The following is a 24,559-nucleotide window of genomic DNA, read 5'->3' as shown; positions in this document are numbered from 1 at the left end:
TATTGAAAGTGTTGTTTTTTTTTTTTTTTTTTAACCTTTCCCCGGCTTATACCAGCCACTGTCTGGGGGTGGTGTGGGGGTGCAGATGCCGAAGCTGATTTAGGTTAGCCTGTACTGTTGTCAGAAATTGCTGTGTATCGGGGAGTGCCCCCTTTCTTTTATTTTCACGCACTGAATGTGAAGTTCGCAGCCTTACAACGTGGGATGCAAGGAGGACGTGTAGGCTAATTATGTGCATGATCTGAATGTGGCTGCTCTTAAGTTCAGCACACAGGTCAGGGAGGGTAAGTCATAAGGTTTCTGAAGCCATGTAATTTCTCTTGTTTGCCTTAGAATTTAGACGCCTGAAGGAGTTGGTGGTATTTCTGGACATCCGTTAGTGTTACTGCACGTGCATATCCTCGTACGTGGGGAACATCCTCGCTGAGGCAGAGCACTGAAGGCCAAAAACAGAAAAAAAAAAAAAAAAAGGATTTTTCTCGGCCCCCTATTGCTGGGAAAGGCCTGATAGGCATTAGGAGTAAAAAATGTTGCTGCTTCATGTGCCTGTACTGATCTCACAAGCATGATCTTCTTCCTAAATTTTAGGATTTTGGACATTGTTGCTTCCTATAACAAAGGATACATGGTGTGGCAAGAAGTGTTTGATAATAAAGCGCAGGTAAGGTGGGGAAGAGAGATAGTCTTGCGTTACAGCACAGTATTGTGAGCGGCTCCCGAAGCAGGCCATTAGGTAGCTATGGTTGGGTCTCTTGAGTTTTAGCAAATCTCCCCAGGTGTGGGGCCTGCTTTGAAATTATCATTTATTGACATGTAAAATAGGTGGAACAGGAACACCAACACTGAAGTGCTTTCTGGAAGTGAACACAGGTAATATAGTGTGCTTCAGAGCATTGGAGTAAAGGGTAGGGAAGATTCTATGAGTTTCCATACTTTTTTTTAATCAGGTAACTGTGCATCTGGTCTAGTAACACTAGGTGCTCAGCTTTTCAGAGCTGGTCAGATAACTGGTGTGTGTAGGACCTCTCTTAGGGCATTAGCTATCTGTAGTGTAACTGGGCTTCAGTCCAGTGTGAACTCTGCTTAAAACCAACAAAGAGATAATCTGCTTTAGACCGCAGCGGGGGGGAAAATGACAAAAGGTAGCTTCCAAAATATTCCTCTTCAATGCAAAATACCCATTTTTGAAATCCATCATCCTTACAGCAACTAGGATAGTCTTCACTGTTTTGGTTTTGTTTTGCCCTCTTTTAGCTGAAACCAGACACTGTAGTTGAAGTGTGGATGGAAAACAACTACGCCCATGAACTGAGCAGCGTCACTGGAGCTGGGTTCACTGCTATCCTGGCAGCTCCATGGTACTTAGACTACATTAGTTATGGGCAAGACTGGAAGAAATACTACAGCGTTGAACCGCTTAACTTCCCTGGTTTGTTACTTTTTTTTATATATATATATATATACATGCATGTTTGGTGCATGGAAGCGTTTGGTGCATAGTGAGGTGTAAATGGAAAGGATAACAGATGCATCATGCAACAGGGGCAGAGTTGTGCGAAATGGCTGTTGGCAGACAGATGCTGGGGTTTTTTTTTTTTTTTTTTTTGCTGCATGCTGTTGCAGAAAAAGGCATGTTTTCTCCCTCTGGCTAAAGCTGATATAAACATCTTATGCTTTCCACGGGGGCTTCCATTTTGCACAAGATAGCTCTCAGAGGTGGTCAGGGAGAAGTCTGTACCTTCTTCAGGCAGTGTTCTGTCTGTGATAGAATGAACGGTTTCAGTCAGGGCTGAAGTAGCGGAAGGATGTCGTAAGGCTGGGGAATGTCTTCAGAGAATGAAAGATAAAATAGTTTCTGACAGAAAGGAAACAGGTTCTCTGGGCAAAGGGCCTGGTTGTTCCCACGTTCAGTAACAGGACTGCCAAAACGTTAATTCAGTGCTCAGGGTAAGTATTTTATATGGTAAAGCAAACAGCTGAGCATCAGTACTGGAAAATGAAATTGTTGATACGTGCCCATCTTCTGGGCAAATAGAAATTCTAACTTTCTGCTTTAAATTCAGGATCTGAAAAACAGAAAAAGCTTTTAATAGGTGGAGAAGCCTGCCTGTGGGGGGAATTTGTGGATGCAACTAACCTCACACCAAGATTATGGTATGAACTGCTTTGTCCTTAGATTTTAGAAAGCCAGCTACAAGGAGCATTAATTAATCCAACAGGGCTGTATGATAGTGGTAACAGTGCTCTGTGCTGAACCTCAGTGGCTATAAAAATTGATGCTTCTGGACATAGAAGACCTGGTACTAAAAACTTTAATCCATTCTTGGTTATAGGCCGTGCCTACTCTAAAACTCAGTATATCTTTGCAGGCCTCGAGCAAGTGCTGTAGGGGAAAGGCTCTGGAACCGATTTGCAGGATGCCTATAGAAGACTGACTAGTCACCGATGCCGCATGCGCCGGTAAGATGAACAGCTACATAAAGCTCGGGTCTCATGCCTTAGAACCAAGGGAGTTCAAGTACAGGCCTAAACAACGGGGCTGGAAATGAAGGGAGGAGAAGTAGCAGTCTAACCTGGCTGTGTAAATGTCATCCCATGAGGCTTTCTATCCATAGAAGAGGAAGGACAGATAACGTTGGGACAGGAGTTTCTAAACAGTTTTGCAGCTAGCGTTTTTCCGAACTCAATAGCTTCCCTCCTAATACTATGTTTCCCTTTTGTTTAAGGGAAGAACCAACACCATGATTGACTTATTCAGACAAAAAGGGTATTAAAGGGTATGTGGGAAGTGTACATAGACAGGAGAAAAAGCAGACTCTTAAAAAGGCTGTTGTTAGTTATTGTAACAAATAACGACCTGCAGCAGGCATTCAAGTGGAGCTGTTTGCCTGAGAGCTGAAGCTTGAGCAAGCTATTCCTTCAGGCATTGCCTTAGTGTGGGGACTGAAAGGGGTGGGTAAGGAGTCCCCGATTAAATTTTAATTCATTTGACTACTGTAAACAAAGTCAGTTCATAACATTGTTCTCTGCAGTTCTTTCCTAAAAAGTACCTAGTCAAGTTACTGGTTAATTATTGCTAGTGCTGTCTTCATGTATTTGCAGTTGTAGAAATGAGTGATTTCTAGGTCTTAAGTCCAATATTGACTCCACTTTTAAAAGTATACAGTCAGAGAGCCTTTTAGGTTTTCCCAGATGCTTCTGCAGAGCTGGGCTGCAGCAAGAATGCAACATGCCACTTAATCTCTCTACAAAAGTTTATGACCAGTCACTGAAAATCCCTGCAGCGTGAAGAAGTATTTCACGGCAGGTATAAATCAGCTTTGCAGAGAACGAGACACAGTGGCAGTTACAGTCAGCACTTAAAACTCACTCACGCTGATACCTACAGGAACGTGATTGTCTGTCGGAATCACTGACTTTCAGCCTGCTGTATAAGCTAGCACTGTAATCGAGTTACGACTGAAAGACTCACAGTTTTGACTTGTTGGCTTAAAAATAACAATACAGGAAAACAGCTCTATGTAAATTCTGTTACCTCCCTCAGTCCTGAGAAAAACAGTCCATTGAGAGAGTTAACCAGTGCGTATTGAAAACAAGATTAAAGGGCTTTAAAAACTTAGCACGTTTGCCCATCTCCTGACAAGGCTCAGAGAAAACCCTGATCCAACTGCACAATGAACAGTGCCTGTACCTCTAGGATTAGGGTTTTACAGTGAACTAAGCCATGCTATTCCTGGACTCGGTCAACTATTGTTGCATCTCCATCTTCCCCCTTAACGCCGGCACTTGAACTGCTGTCCAGGGAGCTGATCCAGACGGCCGCAGCTGCTCTGGCGGTGCTGGCCTGAGAGGTGCCGAACGCAGAGGCAGATGGAGGACTGCTCCCTGCACTCGCTGCACACTCTTCCTTACCTTCTGGTGCTAAAACTGCTTTCTTTGCTGGCATAGAAACCTGTGGTGAACAAATCCTGTAATAAACAGACTACCTTAATAAAAGAACATGCCCGCCTAAAATTACTCCTTTTATATAGGCTCTGAATGAGAAAAACACCAGAGAAACCGTTCCCTTTCCACTGATGAAATGCGGATTCCTTGGAGCTGCAGTTCTGTTGCCGTTCATGTGTTCCCTAGCACTGCGTGAACTCAACGAGCGGATTTAATCAGTCAGGCTGTTGTAAAGTCTTAGAGCATGGGCAAAGGACTGCATCCCTGCTAACGCTTTTATATGTGGCGTATGCAGACCTTGGCGATTGCAGCAGGCCAAGGAGCCTCTCCAAGTAGAACAGCTCTGGATTGGTCTGCAGCTGGGTAATGGGGAGTGAGGGAAGGGGTAGGCAGAACTGTGTAGCAGCTAGATCACAGTCACTGGAAGAACAGTAGCTCTGCCTCTCCAAGGCCACTGCAGTTGAAACAGCACCGTGAGAGCAGTAGCTGCTATTCAGATCTAAACTCAGCTTCCTGTAGGATACTGCAGCCCAAACGGCAGAGGAATGGTGATGGAAGAAACAAAAAGGTGGGCATATATTCCCAGAGACCTAAATGACAACCCTGTCTTTTACCAGGAGTAGGTCTGCCTTAGGGGCAAGGAATAGTTCAGCTGAGTTATTTCGGTATTAGGTTTCTTCCACTGCAGCTCAAGTGTAATTTAAACACCAGTGTGTATGATCCCACCAGTCACTGTGGCAGTATTATTTACCTCTTAAATATCCAAGTAGCAGAATTTTGACTACAACTACTTTAACTCTGAAACATCTTTTCGTATTAATTTGTTGCACCATCGCAAGCTATGGGGGTTGGGTTGGTTTTGAAGCCACAAGGAGAACAGAATAACTTACGATAAGGTAGCTGGAAAAAGTCCTGTTTACTAAAACTGGTTTCCCCAAAACAGTGAATACAAATGACACAACTTGCAGGTGAAGGCAACTTTTGGAGGGGTGTGCAAGTATCAACTGATTCATATTTTCCTGTTCTTACGGCTTTTCAGTAAAAGCAACAGATTTTGCAGAACATGGAGACAACTAGCCACTGAATTTAAGCTTTTCAATCTGTTTTCTAATATCCTGGTGCACCTGAGTGAAACAGAGGAAAGCACTTAACTGAAGTGCAGTAGAATAGGGCCCATCTGACTCCTTAAATAAGCCACCTGTTATTTCTTGGAAGCAATTTTGTTTAAAACAGATTGCCAGTATCTCTCTTCCTGTCTACACAACCAGCCTGTTGTTTGATTATAATCACAGATATTCCACTTTATTTTAACAGCCGTGGCATAGCAGCCGAACCTGTCTTTGTTGGCTACTGCACCCATGAAGCAAGAGGGCGGTAACTGCTGCAAGAACTTCAGCCTGTCGACTGAAAGTGCCTCGGGGGGGTGAATATAGGTACATGCAGTGTGGTATTTGAACCAAGACTTAAAATTTTCCCTTCTTAAAAACAAAGTTACTTGACATTCTTGTTGGAATAAAAATTATGGGGATTAGCTTTCATTAGAAATAGGGATTCTTCACTGTGAAATCCAGAAACTTGATACCACAGAATTACCAATTCCAGTTTCCTTATATTCTAAAGTTGAGGGAAAATAAAACAGTTTGCTCTTTATTTAAACAGTGTCTTACAATCTTTTTATTTCAGAGTATCTTATTTGCCACTTTAATGTGTAACCGCATGACTGCAAGTCAGAACTAACTTGTAACACACAGCAAATCAGAACCATTACAGCCTAAATCACTCATTCCTAAAGGTAGAAAAAATCCTCCCTCGACCTATTCCGAGGTGGTGGGTAGGGATCACTGTCTTGGGAGAACTCTGCTTGTCTTGTATTTTTTGCACAGATCTTACTCTACTCACAGAACCATTCAATCCACTTACTTGCTAAAGCAAACTCAGGTGGAAGTTACACCTATACTCTGGCTCTGTTTTCTAACACTACAGGAGGTAACACTTACAGCTGTACAGTTTAAAATGCCCTATGCTTTTATTCACCTGAAAACAAATCAAGATACACAGTCCCAGAACTGTACACTCACTTCGTCTACAGCCATAAACTTCACAAGCTTTACTTACTAAAGTAAGAAACAGTCCCAATGACACACTAAGGTGGACTTAGTGCTCGTTTCTGTGAAGAGGATTTGCATCCCTTCTCATTGCAGGTGTCTGTGTCAGATAAGAATTTGCAAAGCAGCAAATTGTGGTTGCGCCGCTGGTTCAGCTGCTTCACAGTGACAGGGCTGTGCCAGAGGAACAGAGTCTCCTGCACCTCCCCGTGGACAGTTGAAAGGACAGCCTGCTCGTGCAGCTGCTCGTTCTTCATTTACCACAACCAGTTGGTCCCAGAAGAACACAGGGCTGTAGGTAAGTAGGACCCTGAAAGTATTTACCAGGGAGGATAGGAAGTGCCTTCTTGTTCCACCCGGTAAAGCCATCACACCAACCCCATCCTCCTCTGAAGCAGTGCAGTCTGCTCTTGGCTGTTCAGGCCTTGATAGCTGGCAAGCTCCAGGGTGAAGGTTGCGGAGCCTGATGTTAGCGAACGCAGAACGGTTGAGTAGCCCTGGACAAAACAGAGAAGACGTCGCTCAGTTTAGGGTAAAGGGAAGATGAGTTAGCACAGAAAGCTGCTTAGGTCAGAGACAGAAATGTACTGCAACACACCAGTAAGTTAGTTTTTTAATACTACTGTACTAAAAGAGGAATGCATGCGTGAGCCAACCTAATAACACACTTGAAAAAATACTCCCTGAAAAACCTGTTTTAGTATTATTTACTACTTCTCTGACCTAGCTGAAAACATGCTGGTTTAACAACCTGAGTCAGGCACAACAACGCTACGAGATTTGTGGGCACTTGATTCACGCCTTCCATAATTAAAACGCAATAAAAGATACCCATTCCAAACTTACTCATCCGTAACAACAGGAAAAGCAGACTAAAGACTAATTGTTCTTAAGCATATTAAAAAGATCGGATTTTGTGTTTTACCACTGCTAAGATAATCACGTACCATCATTTCGGCTAGCGGAACAGCAGCAACCACAACTCTGTCATCTTGACGACTCTGGATTTCCTGAATACTACCTCTCCGCTGTGCGAGGTCTGCGAGTACGGCACTGAGGTGATCTTCACTTACTGTGATTTCTAGGTTCATCACGGGCTCCAGTATCTGTATGCCAGCTTTTTTTAAAGCCTGGATGGAAGGGAAGGAGAGTTATGTTGACCGCTGGGGTTTTTTTTTGTTCCAGAAAACTGACATAAGTACTTACATAACGGTGCCTCTCAAATTCTCTACTTCCAAAAGCTATAAAGTCCTCCACTTGCCAGCCAAGGGCAAGTACCAGATACTGATACACATAGATGCTACCGTGGCCTAGGGCAGCTAACAGTTTCACTGCACCTTTTGCACGCAACGGGAGACACAGGCCGATACCATCGTGTGGGAGGTGTCAGGATGCACCACCAGTGATTGCACCGTCACATCTATATCCTGAACTGGGAATCCAAGCAAAGGTCCTAGGTAAAACAAATTTAAAAAGGGAAAAGTAAAAAAGCTATTTGTTTTTCAGAATATTAAGACACATGCAAAAAAAGTTTCAGGATTGATTCCAAGCTTCTCACTTTCCTCTCTCCCCTGTCCCTCCCCTTCCTCCCCACAAAGGTGTGACTATAGGTCTTGTTCCTCATTTTGTGATTTTGTCACGATCCAGCGTTGCCAAAGGACACAAAGGCATGCAGGCTCGTACTTTCTTACTCTTTACCAAAAGCACAGAGTTTTCAGAACTAGAAGTTCCCAAGCGTGCTAATCCACACAACCGCTGCCAAAAATGAAGATATTTTAACATACTGTAACACGCTGTAACAAGACCTCACTTGAAAGCGTAGCAAAACCCTTCATTTAAGCACAAGCCAGAGTACCTTCTCGAATTTCCTTTTCAACACAGCGTGATCGCAGCAAGGCCGGATACCAGCCCACTACCAAAACTGCAGGGTTAACTCGATTCCATGAGGCACGAACCATGTCTAAGCCTCCTAGGCACGTTATCTCCCTCCAACCCAGGACCCTTGACCAGACTAAAAACTCTCTTAGAGTGGATGGGAGGCCTGAACCACATCTCAGAAATAACCTACAGCTGTTGTCCCACAGAGAGCATGGCCAGAACAATCTATCCATCGATCTGTTTATTTTTAAGGTGCTTAACAGCATGAATTTTATGCTGGGGACAGGTTCTGAAGCATCTTCAAGAAAGCAGGCAGTCAAGGCTCGTTCCACATCCAGAGATGAGAGATGCTTTCCAACCCAACAAGGCAACAGGGAAGAAAACCCCACCTCATGCTGCCGCTTCCAGAGTAATTCTCATTTATCAATCCACTACCTGTTAATTTTACTGTGGGGGACAGTTCTGTGGCCACAAGTTATTCAATACTTCCTATTTTTAATCAAATGTGAAAAATGCTTTTATTCCTTTAGAAAGCCCATACTTTGCAATTAGGTAGGGCTTTTTATTGTATACTTTCATGGATTTGACGTATTTGAAAATAAAAATAAAAACCACCCCTTCAGTAACTCTGGCAGAAGTGTGGCATTACACACTGGCCTCCGCAACCACTTCTGCCACATAAATCACAGTGATGTGACGTCATTAAGCAAATGCCTTATCTCTTATACCAGATCAAAAAAGCAAACCAAAAGAGCCCCAGGCTCACTAGTGAGTGACTGAGAAGAAATCAACCTTAAAACCAGCAGCATGCTGACATCCATTCGTGGCACAGGGAAAGGAGTATTGGGCTGTTTTCGTAGCTGAGGAAATTTCAGAATTTTCCTTTGCATCTAATGTTAATATGTAGTACTGTCTTTTAGTTTTCAAGCTACCAAGGAGTTTTTCCTCCTAGAAACAAGAGAAGGCTCCGGGGAGACCTTATAGCACCTTCCAGTACCTGAAAGGGGCCTACAAGGAAGCTGGAGGGGGATTTTTTACAAGGGCCTGTAGTGACAGGACAAGGGGTAACGGGTTTAAATTGAAAGTGGGGAGGTTTAGATTAGATAGCAGGAAGAAGTTCTTCACGGAGAAGGTGGTGAGGCACTGGAACAGGTTGCCCCGAGAAGCTGTGGATGCCCCATCCCTGGAAGTGTTCAAGGCCAGGCTGGATGAGGCTTGGAGCAACCGGGTCTAGTGGAAGGGGTCCCTGCCCATGGCAGGGGGGTTGGAACTAGATGGTCTTTAAGGTCCCTTCCAACCCAAACCATTCTGTCATTCTGTATTAAATTGCTTCTTACAGGAATGTCAGACCAGTGTAGTTGTCACAGTACCTCCTTTACCTTGAATGCATGAATTTGTAATTCCATTTTCTACAGCTCCTTGGAGTTCCTTGGGTAGCACTTCCATGACACTCGCAGCATACTCGATGACGGCTTTCGTCGTGGCTCTCTCCCCTAACCTGGGCTTCACTTCTAACTCTGCAGTTACAAAGTGTCGTTTATCTCCTACTGTTTTGTCCAATATATCTACAGGGGAAAAAAAAAAAAAAAGAAAGAGAAGTAAAAAAAACATGTGGAAAAAACCCTAATACATAAAATCAATCTGAAAGTTACTCATAAGCTCATTCCAAGTAAATCAAGCTACGGAACCAGAAACAAGATGTTCTTTCCATTCAGTCATTTCACCTGTTGCCTGAGCAGCATTTAGGATGGTTTCTCTGTAGGCTACTTGAAGAGGTCCCAGATAAGTCTCAATTCCGTATTCACGTTTGATTCTGTCATGAATGATCTCGATGTGTAGTTCTCCCATGCCACAAAGAATAGTCTAGTAAGAAGAGAGTTAAGGAGAAGAGGAGAAACATGCAAAACTCACGTTTTCGTACAACCTGTTTAAGCAAGGACCTGAGTGCTCTTAATAGTCTCTTAGAAATATTTCAAATTCTAAGGAGCCTAGAGAGAAAACAGGACTGCTTTGGGTCACCTGACATAAACACCATGGAAATGAGAAGGGTGAGAAGGTCACTACTGCGACCACTGTAACAAAGGTCATCCTACATTATCTTAACGACTATGTAATTCAAATTCTTTAAAAACACGGAACTGTCAAAACCATGCGGAACACAGAATGACTTCCTCTACTCCAAGAAGCACGAGCGCACAAACTCATGAACTTTGCACATGCATGAAACGAACATTTAACGAGTCCTCTGTCCCAGAAAATCCCCATATGCAACTGAAGGGTGGTCTTGACAGTTCTGCAATAAAGCTTGGTTACAAGGTGAGGAATAGAAGATCCATCTTACCTGCCCAGAGTCAGGATCTACCTTCACTTTTAAACTTGGATCTTCACGCTGAAGGCAGCTCAGTGCGTTATCCAAGTCTGCACATAAATATCAAACATGACATCTAAGGAAAATTTATTAATTTGAGAATCACAGTGACTGTCTAAACATCACTTTCCTCATAAGGTCAAATCTTACTCTCAGGAGGAATCAGAAGGACCCTAGAGAAGCACAGATTTTGGCAAACAAAGTCAGCTCAAACTACACGCAACTTGCAACCTCTGATTGTCTTCCACAAATTAACTGCATGTTATGGAGTGCTTTAATTTAATTTTAAAAAATACTATTTTACAGTGATATTTTGTACTTGTGTGAAGACAGAATGGAATGCCTAAGTGCTTCATCAAGTCAGTAAAAAGTACTGCTCCCTTTTTACAGATAAAAAATAGTCAACTAAATCTTACACAATTTGCCTAAATATTTTGAGGCGTGTTCAATGTGAAAAGTTTCAATTGCAAACTATTTTTTTTCTGATTCCTCGTTACCTTGACTGCTGAGGAAAGCGTCTACAGGAAAGCAGCTACAGAACAACAAACTCACTGTTGAGGCCACATTCATCTACCTTACAGTCTGTGAGAAAACAAACCAAACCCCAAATACACAAAACAAAACATTCAACACTGCCCCCCCTCCAAAAAAAGCCAGGAAAAACTTGCAGCCCAGTGGCTCAGCCTGCAGACATACTGTTCCAAACCCGCAATCTACCTTGTTCCATTCCATCACACTACACTGGTACTTGTCCTCCCTCCCCTCCACCAACAGCCAGGCTCAGCTTCGTTGGAATGAAGATTCAGCGTTTCAAGCACCTATTACTGAAAACAGTCAGATAGAACCAAGTCCTCTGGTACAGATTTTTGGGAAAGGCAGCGAGGTGACAGGTCACACTGTGTGGGTGAATCCTAACTAGACATACAGAAGTCTTGGTAAGTGAAGACTCTGCAGAGTAAAACTGCAAGTGCTGACTTAAAAAACGAAAAACCCAAACACATTTCAAGGTTACCCGTACTCGGGATATGCTGTAGAGCACACCAGCATGACTGCAGCAGAACTAAGCATAGTGGGAGGAAATGAAAGTGCCTCTACTTTCAAATGAAGAACTGCTACATTTCTAGACACAAATCTAGGAAGTTACTACTACTAGTACTGCTTGACGTGGTAATGGCAAAGGATACCAGCAACGACAATCTAAAGCATATCATCTGTGCAAATCACCTAAAAGGGCCTTACTAGAGCACTGATTGATAAATTTGTGCAACTCGCTCATGTCAATCAGCTGTGCATGGACTGGGGATGAGCACTGTTCCTTCCATAGGAGAATATCGTTATGCTTGAACATCTCGTTTGTAGGGTATCTTCTCCTATTCCCAGGCAGCTATGCTGTACCTTGTTGTTTGGCCAGTGAAGGGGGTTCAATTGTACAGAAGAAGACGGGGTCGGGGATCTCAACGCCTGCCAGCAGAAGGCTCTCTACATCACTGGTAGACCTCTTCTCTCCCCCCGCATCCCTTCCGGCACGGCGTGCTGCAGCCACTGCTGAAGCCTTTGATGACACGATGGTATCTCCGGTGGCACTCTGAAACAGCCAGTGACGCACAAGACACACAAGAGGGAGAGGATGGGATAGGAAAAATCCCAACAACGCCCAAACAAAAAAACACAACAGAAACCCCAACCACTTCTCTTCCTCAAAACCCTTGTGCTAAACTCCCCTTACTTACTTATTTATAAACAGTTACTGTAACTCCTCTCTTCAAATAACTAAAATGATCTGGAAGAGGAAAAATTGTGCTCAGATTTAGCCTAACATTCCTCTGTCCAGTTCACTGCATTTTAAACCTAACTTAGTAGTCAAGATATAAAGCCACAGAGAACAGTATTGGTAAATGAAAATTTGCTTATGCATAGAATCACAGAATCACAGAATGGTTTGGGTTGGAAGGGACCTTAAAGATCACCCAGTTCCAACCCCCCTGCCATGGGCAGGGACACCTTCCACTAGACCAGGTTGCTCAAAGCCTCATCCAGCCTGGCCTTGAACACTTCCAGGGATGAGGCATCCACAGCTTCTCTGGGCAACCTGTTCCAGTGCCTCACCACCCTCTCCATGAAGAACTTCTTCCTGCTATCTAATCTAAACCTCCCCGCTCTCAATTTAAACCCGTTACCCCTTGTCCTGTCACTACAGGCCCTTGCAAAAAGTCCCCCTCAGCTTCCTTGTCGGCCCCTTCAGGTACTGGAAGGCTGCAATGAGGATTGCATGCCTAAGTTGGTTACATTTTAGAAATTCTGTGCAAATGAGATCTATGCAGCCTGTTCAGACAATGAAACACTGAAGTAGTAAAATAATAGAAGCAAATGAAACAAACTAATTTGAACTTAAGTTAAACTGTTGGTTTGGGGTAATTTATTCACAACATCGCTCTCCGTCCCCACGGGAGGTCTCTCTGTGGTGTTAACATTGTATTTGAAGGGTCACAATATGAACAGGAGCTCAGAACCCTACTGAAATACACCTTCAGTTTCCGCCCTTTCCATGTGACGAGCACCACATCTCCCAGGCCAATTACTGACATTTGTACGTTTTAGGAGGAAGTACGTGTACTTCAAATGAAGCAACTCAGCATATGTCACGATAATCAAGAGTACGTCTGAGACACAGCAGAAGTGGGAAGCACACCCGTGAAAGAAACTCCCTTGTAGAACCGGTGTTTCCTATTACCTGTTTTAACCCAACAGTAAGGGCAATGTTGCCAGGCGTTAGTGTCTGTATTTCAATCTGCTGATCAGCAAAAGGCAGGAGCAGCCGGCTCATTCTCTCCCTGAAAATGGAATTCTTGAATCACTCAGGATTTCTAACAGACATTCCAACGCCACACCCCTATGTTACTCACGTGCAACTCTTGTTAATATTATATACAGCCGATTGAGGTTTCAGTGAACCTGAGTAAACGCGAACAAAAACCAGCGGTCCGCGACATTTGTCTTGGAGAACTTTAAACGCGAGGGCGCACAGGTCATCCTTGTACCACTGCCTGCAAAACAAAAAGCACAACAAAAAGCATACTTGCAGGATTAATCCCCTCAAACTCACATTGACCTAAATTTCCACTCATTTAAGAAGCGTCACGTTTCTTACTGTCCTATTAATAGGGGCAGATTTTTAAAAAATCCTCATTTAGACCAAAAAAGCAGTTTTCACCTACGCAGTTCCAGCTCCAGCAGGAGATGTAAGATGTCATGTGACTCAGACAATATGGAAGATGATCCCTAGACCCTAATTTTGTAAAACGGCAGAACCCTTAGATTAAAAGCAGACATCAGAACTCTAAAGCACAGGTTTGACAACTGGAGATTTGGGCATATGATTCCAGTTGCACTGGCCAAAGCAGGTTCCGTACTCAAGTGTATTTTTACGTCTGCACATCCTGACTGTTATTTAATACCAAAAAACAGTGAACATTTTTAAAGATATGAATGCTTTGTTGATATTTTTTTATTTTCTCCTTTTATGCTTTCCTACTTATTCTTCCTTTTTCCTGACTCTCCTTTTCTCCTTCTACTTACAGAAACTCATATGAACGCTCATCAGGTGCGGGCAAGTACATAGTAATCGCATCCAGTAGTGGCTGCACCCCTTTGTTCTTCAGCGCACTGCCACAGAGGACAGGTACCGCTTTCTGAGCTATCGTGACTCTGCGGACAGCAGACCGTAACTGCAAAAGAAAATACATACTTTCTGTTAACACGGGAACTACAATCCAGCCACAAATTGCATTCCAGCTATCAGATAACTCCGAACAAATCCGCAAAGGTTAAGATGCTTGGAAATGTAACGTCGCTGATTCAAACTCCTTTCGCTGTTTTTAATGAGCTCCAAAACATAAACCCAAATGTTTAGATGCTAAAACCTAGGACACTGCTTTTAAGATTTCAAAATGTTTCGTACAGATCTGCAGCTGTTCTTGTGCTGTTTCCAACAGTCCTTTTAATTCAGAATGTTGTACCTCACCCCTTCCAAAATGCAGTGTCTGACGATCCAACCGATTCCTCGCAGCTGAGATGCTACTTCCATTACCAAGCATCAGCATCTCGGACATGAACTGCACTGACTCTACCCGGAAATTCCATTCACCTTTCCCCAGACGCTTTTGCAGCAGCCCAACATTCAAAAAAATAAACATTCCTGAACAAAGGTACCCTGCTTTTAAAGCTGTGCCCAGCACATCTGAAAAGCATAGCACATTATTGTATAAAATTCATACTAAGCTTGAATACAGTTTGTCCTAAATTCACAGTACAAGTTCACCACGAAAGCTGGTGTGATTTTTTTCGTTGATAAAAAAGGCGTATCTGCAAAATCATACTCTGCATATGCCAAAGGAATAAACCAGAAAAACAGCTAGCAAACACTTGTTTATAAATAACAAGAAGTAAAAATTACCTTGTCAGTTGGTATTAAGTCAAAATTTTCACTATATTCTCCTAGAACCAGTTCAGCAAATTCATCATCCAGATCTGCAACCTTCAACAGAATAGTTCTTTATTATTTGGCATACAGTAGTTTCACAGGTAAGTCACAAATCTTAGTTATTTAGGAAACATAACTAAAAAGGGCAGGAACAAAGCCTTTAAAAACATTAGAGATCACAAACTCAAGCCACCGAAAACTAAGGAAATGAAGGTTTCAGGAAAGTACAGGGTCAAAAAAAAAATCAACTCATAAAGCTGCTGTCAGGCAAAACATCAGTGGGAGAGAGGATGCTTGTACTTCTCCCTGCAGCTGAGAAAGCCTGTGGCTGCCCAGTGACAGCCATGACGGGTATAACCGAACCTATTTCAGACCTGCAAACAAGGCAAGTCTAGAGCAAACAGCAAGTAACCTTTTCCAGCCAGCGGATAGACAGCTGGGAAAACACAGACAAGCCTCCAGGGCATTCTGACCTCCTCCATGGCAAAGGCTTAGTGTAGATCCAAGGGCTCATCTGTGTTTTCAAACTGTACCGCTTAGTTTGACAAATACATTAATTACTCTTTAAACCTCATCTCACATACACCCCTGCACTGTCATAGACTGGGGACACCCTAAGTGCAGGAAGGCACGTGCCCCCTCTACTGGCTGACCAAACACTGAGATGAATCATTGATAACCACAGAATGATAAAATAAGAGAAACATAAAATAATAGAACAGTTTGGGCTGGAAGGGACCTTAAAGCCCATCTAGTTCCAACCCCCCTGCCATGGGCAGGGACACCTTCCACTAGACCAGGGTGCTCCACGCCTAATCCAGCCTGGACTTGAAACCAGGGATGGGGCATCCACAGCTTCTCGGGGCCACCTGTTCCAGTGCCTCACCACCTTCTCCGTGAAGAACTTCTTCCTGATATCTAATCTAAACCTCTCCATTTTCAGTTCAAACCCGTTACCCCTTGTCCTGTCACTACAGGCCCTTGTAAAATGTCCCCTCCCAGCTTCCTTGTAGGCCCCTTCAGGTACTGAAAGGGGCTATAAGGAATAATAAGCAGTTAGAAATCTAATCAAGCTAATAGTTAAACCATGAGAGATAAAAGAAAGCATTAATTTAATTAAGTGAAAGCAAAGTGCGCAAGGCGGCTGGTATTAGAATTCCTAAACTTTACAGGGTTTCTGATAAGGTGTATGAATAGAACAGAAAGGATATAAAAAATATTTTACAAAAACCCAGGTTATCTCAATCACCACACTACTGGCCCACCCCTTCCTGCTTCAGGAAGGCGCAAAAAACAAAGGGAAAAAAAACAATCCTGTTCTTACAAAGCTCTCTATCTGACAATGTATTTCTTAAGATAAGAGGCTGAGTAATAACATCCCCATTTAAAACCTGGAAATTTTGAAAACCAGCTTGTGTATGCATTTTACTGAACTAGAGCAATACTAAATGGATTTCACTGATTCTGATGTTTCAAAGGAAACTGAAAGCCTAGCATCATCTGTTTATGCACGGGCACAAAGTTGCATGGAGGGCAACCCTTCCAGCAAAATGGATCGATATCCAAGATAAACAGAGTTGTTAACCTCCCACATGTTTCCTTACAAAAGCTTTTTACTTGGAGAGGAGACTTGCTTAGTCTCTCAGGTACAACCAACTCTTCCTATATAATTACACAAATCACACGAAATAATGTGGGACCTTACAATGCCAGACAAGGGGAGAAGAAAAACGCTCTGGACCAACAATTTCAAATGTTCTGCACTGCTCCACAGGCAAATTATTCTTTTCCTTCCATTAATTCTTCCATTGTTCACCCCTTTTAAACTGCCAACTGTGCAAAACCTGGTATCAAGCGCACCACATTTCTATTATCTTTCTTAGCTTCACAGTATGACAATTTATGTTAAAGAAATGTTGATACTGTTCTTTCCTCATCTCTCCCATGGACTTTTTTTGATGGATCTGGAATTAGGTTTAGGGTGGAATTTAGCCGCCTCTAACACAGTATTCAGTGCCATTCTAAGCAGCCTGCAACATCCCATCCAGCTTCTAGCTGAAGGGCATGGATATCCTGTAGGTTCTGGCTCACATCTGCCAGGCCTCGTGTGAACGTCCCACGTACCTTTTGGCACCTGGGACAGTACAGGATGCCATGTTAGCCAACTGACTGCTAAGCCTGCTGTCTGCTCTCTTCCGTTCCCTGTTTATAAACCAGGGAGTATTCTCCACTTTACACAGGCACTGTACAGCCAGGGAGCCCAACTCCTGTATTCAGCACAGTTTGGCATCACGTATAAATGCAATGCGCAGGAGGTGTCTTTTGACAGATGGAAAGGAAGTGAAAAAAACTTGTAATCAGCTGAGTGAGTGCAAATGCACATTCTTGCAGCTGGGGAAGAACAAATCCATGCGCTGATACAGAGTGGGGATCAACTAGCTAGGAAACAGCGCTGCAGAAGTCAACCAGCAGGTCCTGCTGGGCAAGTCAGCATGGATCAGCAGCATCCCCTTCCAGTGACAAAGGCTAACTGCGTACTGGGCTGCGTCGGCAAGAGCACAGCCAGCGGATCAGGGCACACGGTTAGTAACCCCCACCTTGCACTTGTGAAGCTGCATCTAAAGTGCTGGCTGCTTTTAGGTTCCCCAGCACGAAAGAGACTGACAAACTCTGCGAAGTCCAGTGGAAAACCACTAAGGTGGTTGGAGTGCAGCTGCAGCCCCAGAGAGATGAGTCTGTCCAACCTGAAGAGGCTAAAGAAGGATGCAAATGCTGCCTCTTAACTAGCTGAAATGGTGGTGGTGGTGGTGGGCCTGCTTCAGGGAAAAGCGCCAGACTCTTTTCAGAGGTACAAAGGACAAGCAGTGCTGTCACAGCTTGCAATATGGTAAATTCCTGTTGGACAAAAAGAAAGAATGTTTCCCGACAAGGATGATCAAGGCCTGGGAACAGCTGCCGAGACAGACGGCAGTCTACATCCCTATAGACTTGAAAATTCAACTGAACAAGGCCTGAGCATCCTGATGTAATGCTGAAGTTAGCCCTGCTTGAGCACCACACACCTCCAGAGGTCCCTTTCGGCCTACTTTTCTATTGTCCTCAATAACAGTTTTAAATTCATCATTTATTTACTTTAGAACTTTACTTGTTCTATTAAGGTATTTCTGGCATCCTGAACTTCCTGGAACAGGTTGGGATCATCAGCCTCCAGCAGCAGCTTTTGCTCAAAACTTTTTCCATCATCCGAATCAGAAGTGGGTTTCCAAATTATCTGTTCCTTAGTCACAACATCCACCAGTCCTCTGAAAGTCTTGGCTTCCCCAACGGGCAACTGCAAACAGAATGGAGATTTTAGACAGCTGCAAAAAAATTAAGAAAGCAGTTCAGTTTGAAGGAAAGCAGACATTTGATTTTTCTAAGCTTACCTGCAAAAGCAAAGGTTTTGTCTTCAACTTTTGTTTGATACTCTCAACAGCGTATGTAAAACTATGTAAAACAACCAGATACTAAGTTACACAAAACTTAATGGCATCGTAAAATAAGTTTATCATTCCTTATTTATCGCAAAAATTAGTCCTGCAGTTACACAAAAATATGCATCTGCATTACCAAAGATGTATACAGCAACTATTGACGTAATTGGCTTGCTTTACACTTAACAGAAAAAACTTTTAGCTTGTTTAGATAGCACAGCTTTTAGCAATGGCTAAACTAACGGTCTAAATACCTTGCCCTGTTTTTGTCCATCTTGTTCAAAAAGCAAATTCGCGGTATCTGATGTTTGTCCGCTTGCCTCCACACGGTCAGGGTTTGGGCCTAAAGCAAAAGACAAAACAGGAACAGAAGGGAATCGTGGTGAAGGTGTCACGACAATCCCATATCATGAAGCGCAGACAAACTCCACAAGCAGCTTTGCCTCATCTCGTCTCCCAGCTGTTGTCAGTGCCCCTCCTTCACTTAAGGGCACACAGGCAAAGGAACATGGGGAGAAAGTAAGCATTGCAGGGAATATATAAGGAAAAACACCCAGTAATGGCCCAAGACTTTATTGCCAAGTCAGTTAAGCACATACAGGCATGCATTGCTAAGGCTACACATACAGTGCAAAAAACTACTGTGGTTTTGCCAGGAATCTGTGCGCTGCTGAGCCATTTATGATATGCATTTTTATTTGAAAGTCAAAACGGGTATGCATGAAAATCCGTTCAGATTCAGAAACAGTCTCTTACCAATACATGGAAATAATGCAAGAATTTCCCATGCATTTTTAGAAAAAAAAAACCACAAGCATATCTAATTATTCTGTTTTTGGGGGTGGGGGCTGTTACTCACTTCAGGTTCTTATATGATGGCTCCTAAATGCTTTCCACTAGCAAGTTAAATCATGTGACTCACACTGATCTAGTGTTCTCTCATCCTTCATCTAGGAAGGAGGTATATCCCATGGAACACAGTGATTTCACAACATGTAACTTTTCCACAGGATTGAACCACTTAAGTATTTCATGCTGTAAAGTCACATTCCAGCCTGCCTCCACCTTCTCTGCACTATGCCCCAAAGGGCAGGTTAAATAGGCCACTGGGGAGGGAGAAATTCTATCAGAAAACTACTTCTTTTCTACATGAAATCTGAAAACGAGACACAGATACTTCTTTCCACTGGCAGGGCTAGCCAGAAGCATTCACCTCAATCGACACTGGTAAAAAACAGGGACAAAACAGTAAAACACCCCAGACTTTAATGGGAATCCGACTTATTTGCCCCTTATTACCATGGAAATTCCTGTATATTACAGGACATGAAATTAAATGCTCAGCATCCTGAAGCTGAATTTTTAATCAAAGCATCACAAGAGATAATACAGAGCAAGGCCGCTGTACTACCATTATTATTTTTACAGTCTGATTTAAGTCACTAGACAAAGAAAATTTTTTTAAGAAATCTATCAGTTATTTTTACCTCAACACCAGCTGAAGCATCAAACACCGCCACTGCTCCATCCAGAACTCTCAAGCAACGCTCAACTTCCACTGTAAAGTCCACATGACCTAAAAAAAATAATCTCCCTTTTATACCATCATCATTCAAGCAGGCAACATCAACAAGTCATCATGATTTTTTAAATATTTTGTTTTGTTTTTTAAATCATGTCAAAAAAATCCCCTGTCTTCATTCTCAGAGAAATACCCCCATCAGTCCCTGAAACACACAAGACTGTTACACTGCAATCCCAGAACTGAGAGCCATTTAGTGTGGAAATGTCTGAGCTGACTTTAGCAAGATTGGGCACTGGCAGACAATAATCAGCCAAAGCTGAACAGAGCTCAGCATAGGCCTTTTCACTGACACAATTAAGCCAATCAAGAAATGCACTGTATTTAAAACTTAGCTTTATGTTCTACAACACCCCAACTCATCTACTATCCCTGAACAACGTGAATACTGCTGAAGTGTAGTACCCGGGGTGTCAATCAGGTTGATCCTGTAGTCCTTCCAGTCAAACGTCACAGCAGCAGACTGAATGGTAATACCACGTTCTCGCTCTTGGACCATAAAATCTGTCACCGTGTCCCCGTCGTCAACATCTGTGAACAGGAAGAAGGATTACAGCTGGGTAGGTAAATAATTCAAAAGTTGAAACTGACTTGGAATACAGATGCCAAGAGAGATTTGGAAACACTGTCCCTTTTCTATACGTATCAGCTACAAAAACTAGCCTTTTTCAGAAAATTATCATGTCATCTAATTTACCCAGGCTCCCTTTCCAGGGAACAAATGCTCTGTAAGTCAAAACTAAGCAATTCCAACAATCTTCTTGCTGTTCTTAATCCTAGTAACACCAAGAGAAACTTAAATACTAAAGCAGAGTCCAAAACCGTGAACTAATCACAGTTTCAAAATAACTGGCTGCACTGGTCATATGGAATGTGACTGACATTTTAAACTTTAGTAATTAAAAGGTAATTATGTTAAAAACCAAACCTAAGTGAAAAACAAAGCAAAACCAAACCAAAACAAACAAGTAAGAGGCTGGGTTTTGCTTGTGGGGTTTGGTTTTTAACAAAAAGAAAAGCAATTCCACATTTTTAAAGAAGCAGGCCACCGAGTTCCACCGCTCCACACGCCTAACATCTTCCAACACACCCATACACAGTGCAGAAGAGGGAATTAAACTTAAAAGGTCAAAAAGCAGCAAAACTGGAGGCTGCTGTGACCCTTTCAATCATGAAGAAATCTCTGAGAGTTGCTGAAGCAAGGGGTTCTTCCTGTGCTATGGCTTTCAAAGGAAATGGTTGCTTTTCATTAACCTGAAACAGGTGAAAAAAGCTGAAAAAACAGCTTTACCACAGCGGCCAAAGAGCAACAAGTCAAACAAGGGGAACCTCCACCCGAATCCCAAACAAAACACCATGCTCCAAAAGAAAAACACCCAGCTGTGATTTCTTAAAGTACAACCACCGCAGAAGGTAACGAAGCTTTTAGTAAAATTTCACTGTATCGTAGCACAATTTGTGTACAAGTGGCTCCTATGCCAAGTATCCCACCGGCAACCTCCAACTGCACTGCATGTTTACTGCATGCCTCCAAACCTCTCCACGCCACTGAAGCGCAAAAAGCGTTGCTCACCTCCAAGTGCTCTTATGTATCCAGAGTAATACAGCATCCTCTCTGTTGTTGTAGTCTTCCCCGCGTCGATGTGGGCCATAATGCCGATGTTTCGGATTCTGCATAAAGCGAAAACGTTGCTTTTACTGCGGTAATTTTTTATTTGGTGATATTGCATAAACAATCAATATTTGCTGAGAAAAGCATACCAGATGAGCAATATTCTTCCTCTGTTGCCCGTCTGATAAGATGTATGCTCCAATACTGAAGTACGTTAGCACTGAAACGGTGGATTTTCTTGAGACCAGTGGCACTCAAGAGTTTTGGAACAGGTTTCCACTCTTCAGGGGAAAGGCCACTTCTCATCCTCATCCTCACCCTTCCGCCCTCCCCACAGGCAGAAGCAGCCCCTTCACCCTCATGTCCATCCCAACCCCTAATGCCTGAAACAATCCATTCCATATATACCATTTACGCCCCAAATGCAGCATCCAAGTTCCCATGAAGTTGTCCTCGATTCCTTCCAGCCAAGTCTTTCTTACTGAAGTACCACGCCAGTAGCTTCCCAAACCCCTTCACTGGCTCTACACATCACAGGCTTGCGGTCGGCCCCCACATGCACCACTGATGCCAGCTGAATTCGCCCTCGGGACAGCAGCACTCTTCCAAGGGAACTTCACCCCCACGCCACTCCTTCGGCAGCTCAGCCCCTAATTACCTTGCCCTCATTACTAAGGCTGTCACGGAATGCGGCTCAGCACTCCCACGAACGCAAACACCACACGGCGGTGGTCTAGCTGCAAAGACATCCCTTCCCCCTGGTTCAGCTCCCGGCACCCACCATGGATTTGGAGCTTTCCTGAGAGCCCAGTTGTGGCTCTGATGATGTAAACAAGACAGCCCAAGACCCCTCTGACACCGACAACTGCTCTACACTGAAGTGTCGGAAGGGTAGAAGTAAGGAAGTGCCAACTTTAAGTCAGAACACGCACATGAAATTTGCATGTGATGGGCACAGCAACAACCCAGGACTTTCAGTCACATCGACTGCTCTGACTGTCGGTTCCACCTGAAAAATAAGCCAGCGTGACGTACCTGGACATAGGAGGATTAATGACAGAACGCAGAGACTTAACATTTCCTGGAGAGACACAAAACAAGCATTTGTAAGACTGACCCCCATGTAGGAATTACAGATTTTTATAAAATTAAATATACTTAAGAGAATTCCTAAAAATCTTACATTTAAAAATAAAAAAAAAGAGCAGCAACTCATGACAACCTTAAATTTCTAAGGGCATGTACCTAATTTTCAATAAATATCTCTCTCTATTAAAAGAGAGAGAAACTCTTCAAAATACTTGTAATTGAGAAACAACAGGAAAAAGCCGACACAGAAAAGTACCACCAGTACAGTAAAAAATCTCACTCTGCAGAAGCACTAACAAAACATGCCAGTTCAAGACAACTGTAATGCAGACGCTCGTCTGAACTGGCAACTGTGTAACAAATTTCAAAACCAACTTCTACTTTAAGCACTACAGCTAGACAGCATAACTGCCAGGGAGAAAACGTAAACTGACCTAGGTTAAGACGGCATGTGACTGAGGAGTTTTAATTCAATGCTTTCTTGAAAGATATTTCCTCTCTCACACCCTCCTTAGTTGGAAAACAAGCTGCCAAGCAAATTTTTATGAAACCAACCTATAATTCAGTTACGTAAACCACTGAAGTTGTGTTTCAGGAGCTCACTTTCCTAGTACTTCGGTTTACCTTTGATAAGCTAAACAGAATTCAGCAATTCAAACTAGCATTCCTTCACCACCTATGGATCATTGCTCTTATCAGAAAGACATTAAAAAGGTATCTTACAGGTCAACATCTCGATGAGGGGAAAGACTGATCTTCGGAGAAGCAAGGTAGCAGGCTGGAAGTTCACCAGCACCCACCATCCCAAATAAAAATTCCAACTAACACTGCCTTTTTCCCCTTCCCGTTTCTAAAGTAACCCACAAAGCAACGCATTAGGATGTTTGAGATGTCCTGCGTGTCTAAGCCGCGGTATCTTCTTGTGTACGGAACGAAGCTCTGCCTGCGTGTGACCCAGGGAGCGCTGGGCACAGCAGAACTGGGGGTAAACGCAGCAGACAGCAAGGGCGTCGCACCGACAACCGTGCATGAACAGTGACACGCAGCAAGAGGGGCTATGCTGACAGCAGCAGCCGAGGAGAGGTAAGACTTCTTCTCGGGCACACGACTGCAGGTTAACAGCTTTTGCTAAGATACAGAGTGCTGAAAGCGTTAACCTTCTATCATTTCTAAAAAGAAGTGGGTTACTCACCAGTCAGCACTGTTTTCTTCCCATCCCCAGCCTGATGCAGAAAAAGCAGCCCTGAGCCCCAACACTACCTTTTATCAGTCAATTCCCATTCAGTCTCAGTGTAGCTACTCAAAAAACAGCAACAATTCCTTTAACCGAAATTTTGGTTTCCGTGCATCTCCTTTTTACTCTCTTTTACCCTGAGTCTGCCACGAAAATACACTAATAACTTAAATCTTCTGCTAATCAGATTCCTGTCTTTCTCACATTGTCCAACGGGCTGGCTATCATCAGTTACCTGACAACCAGTTAATACTTCAGGCAACTGGACAGGGGTTCCAGCACACTTCACAACCCACCTAACTTCTTACACATCTGTACCTTTTTCTGATTTTCTGAAGGCTTTTCACCACGTGAGAAAAGAGCAGCAATACAAAACACTTCAGCCCTTCAACCTTTTAACTGCCCTGTTTGCGCTTAAAATTCTATAAATAATAACCAAAGAACACCATAAAACACAACTTAGAAAGTATTCTTACTCATTTTTAGAGCAATCCCTGACACTAAGGAAATAATTTAAACTCATACCTGGTGGAGAACTGTAGTTTCTTAGGTGGCAGTTCTGCTGTGTCACACTGACCACTCTCATTTTTGTTTTCCTGAAATAGGCATGCTTGAAAGAGGGTGAGAAAATAAAAATCATGTAGAATCTTTTTCATTATAAATGATGACTTTGTAGGTACATTTTTGCCAGTTGTAGAAAACTAAACTTAAAAAAAAAAAAATCTACAGGCACTGATCCTGTCATTAGATAGGCTGAAGATAGGACGGGTACTGTTCAGCATCTTTGTCAGCA

The 24,559-nt window shown here is 43.1% G+C and overlaps 2 protein-coding genes across 2 annotated transcripts in view; one reads left to right on the top strand and one right to left on the bottom strand.

Annotated features, from left to right (window-relative positions):
• The window catches only part of HEXB (hexosaminidase B (beta polypeptide)), a gene marked incomplete at its 5' end in the record, with an annotated part of 16,620 nt that extends 11,297 nt beyond the window's left edge, over positions 1-5,323 (top strand). The window contains 6 exon segments of the mRNA XM_010149905.1: positions 589-661; positions 1,255-1,429; positions 2,064-2,154; positions 2,370-2,402; positions 2,404-2,460; positions 5,260-5,323. Of these exon segments, the coding sequence (XP_010148207.1) occupies positions 589-661; positions 1,255-1,429; positions 2,064-2,154; positions 2,370-2,402; positions 2,404-2,460; positions 5,260-5,323 (493 nt within the window).
• Positions 5,324-6,418: 1,095 nt separating this feature from the next.
• On the bottom strand, positions 6,419-24,376 carry GFM2 (G elongation factor, mitochondrial 2; the record flags this gene model as incomplete). The annotated part of the gene is made up of 19 exons (XM_010149904.1): positions 6,419-6,547; positions 6,998-7,180; positions 7,388-7,503; positions 9,308-9,493; positions 9,653-9,791; positions 10,270-10,346; positions 11,692-11,881; positions 13,028-13,127; positions 13,200-13,340; positions 13,873-14,021; positions 14,750-14,830; positions 17,922-18,107; positions 18,202-18,262; positions 18,504-18,592; positions 19,737-19,825; positions 20,237-20,362; positions 21,405-21,502; positions 22,479-22,524; positions 24,292-24,376. Coding segments are annotated over 19 exons (2,271 nt in total), but the record flags the coding sequence as incomplete, so codon positions are not given.
• Between the last annotated feature and the right edge of the window lie 183 nt (positions 24,377-24,559).

Source organism: Eurypyga helias, unplaced genomic scaffold, assembly GCF_000690775.1.
Source record: "Eurypyga helias isolate BGI_N326 unplaced genomic scaffold, ASM69077v1 scaffold28844, whole genome shotgun sequence".
Lineage (NCBI taxonomy): Eukaryota > Metazoa > Chordata > Aves > Eurypygiformes > Eurypygidae > Eurypyga > Eurypyga helias.
The sequence above is the reverse complement of the archived record's forward strand: the minus strand, read 5'-3'. Positions and strand labels throughout refer to the sequence as shown.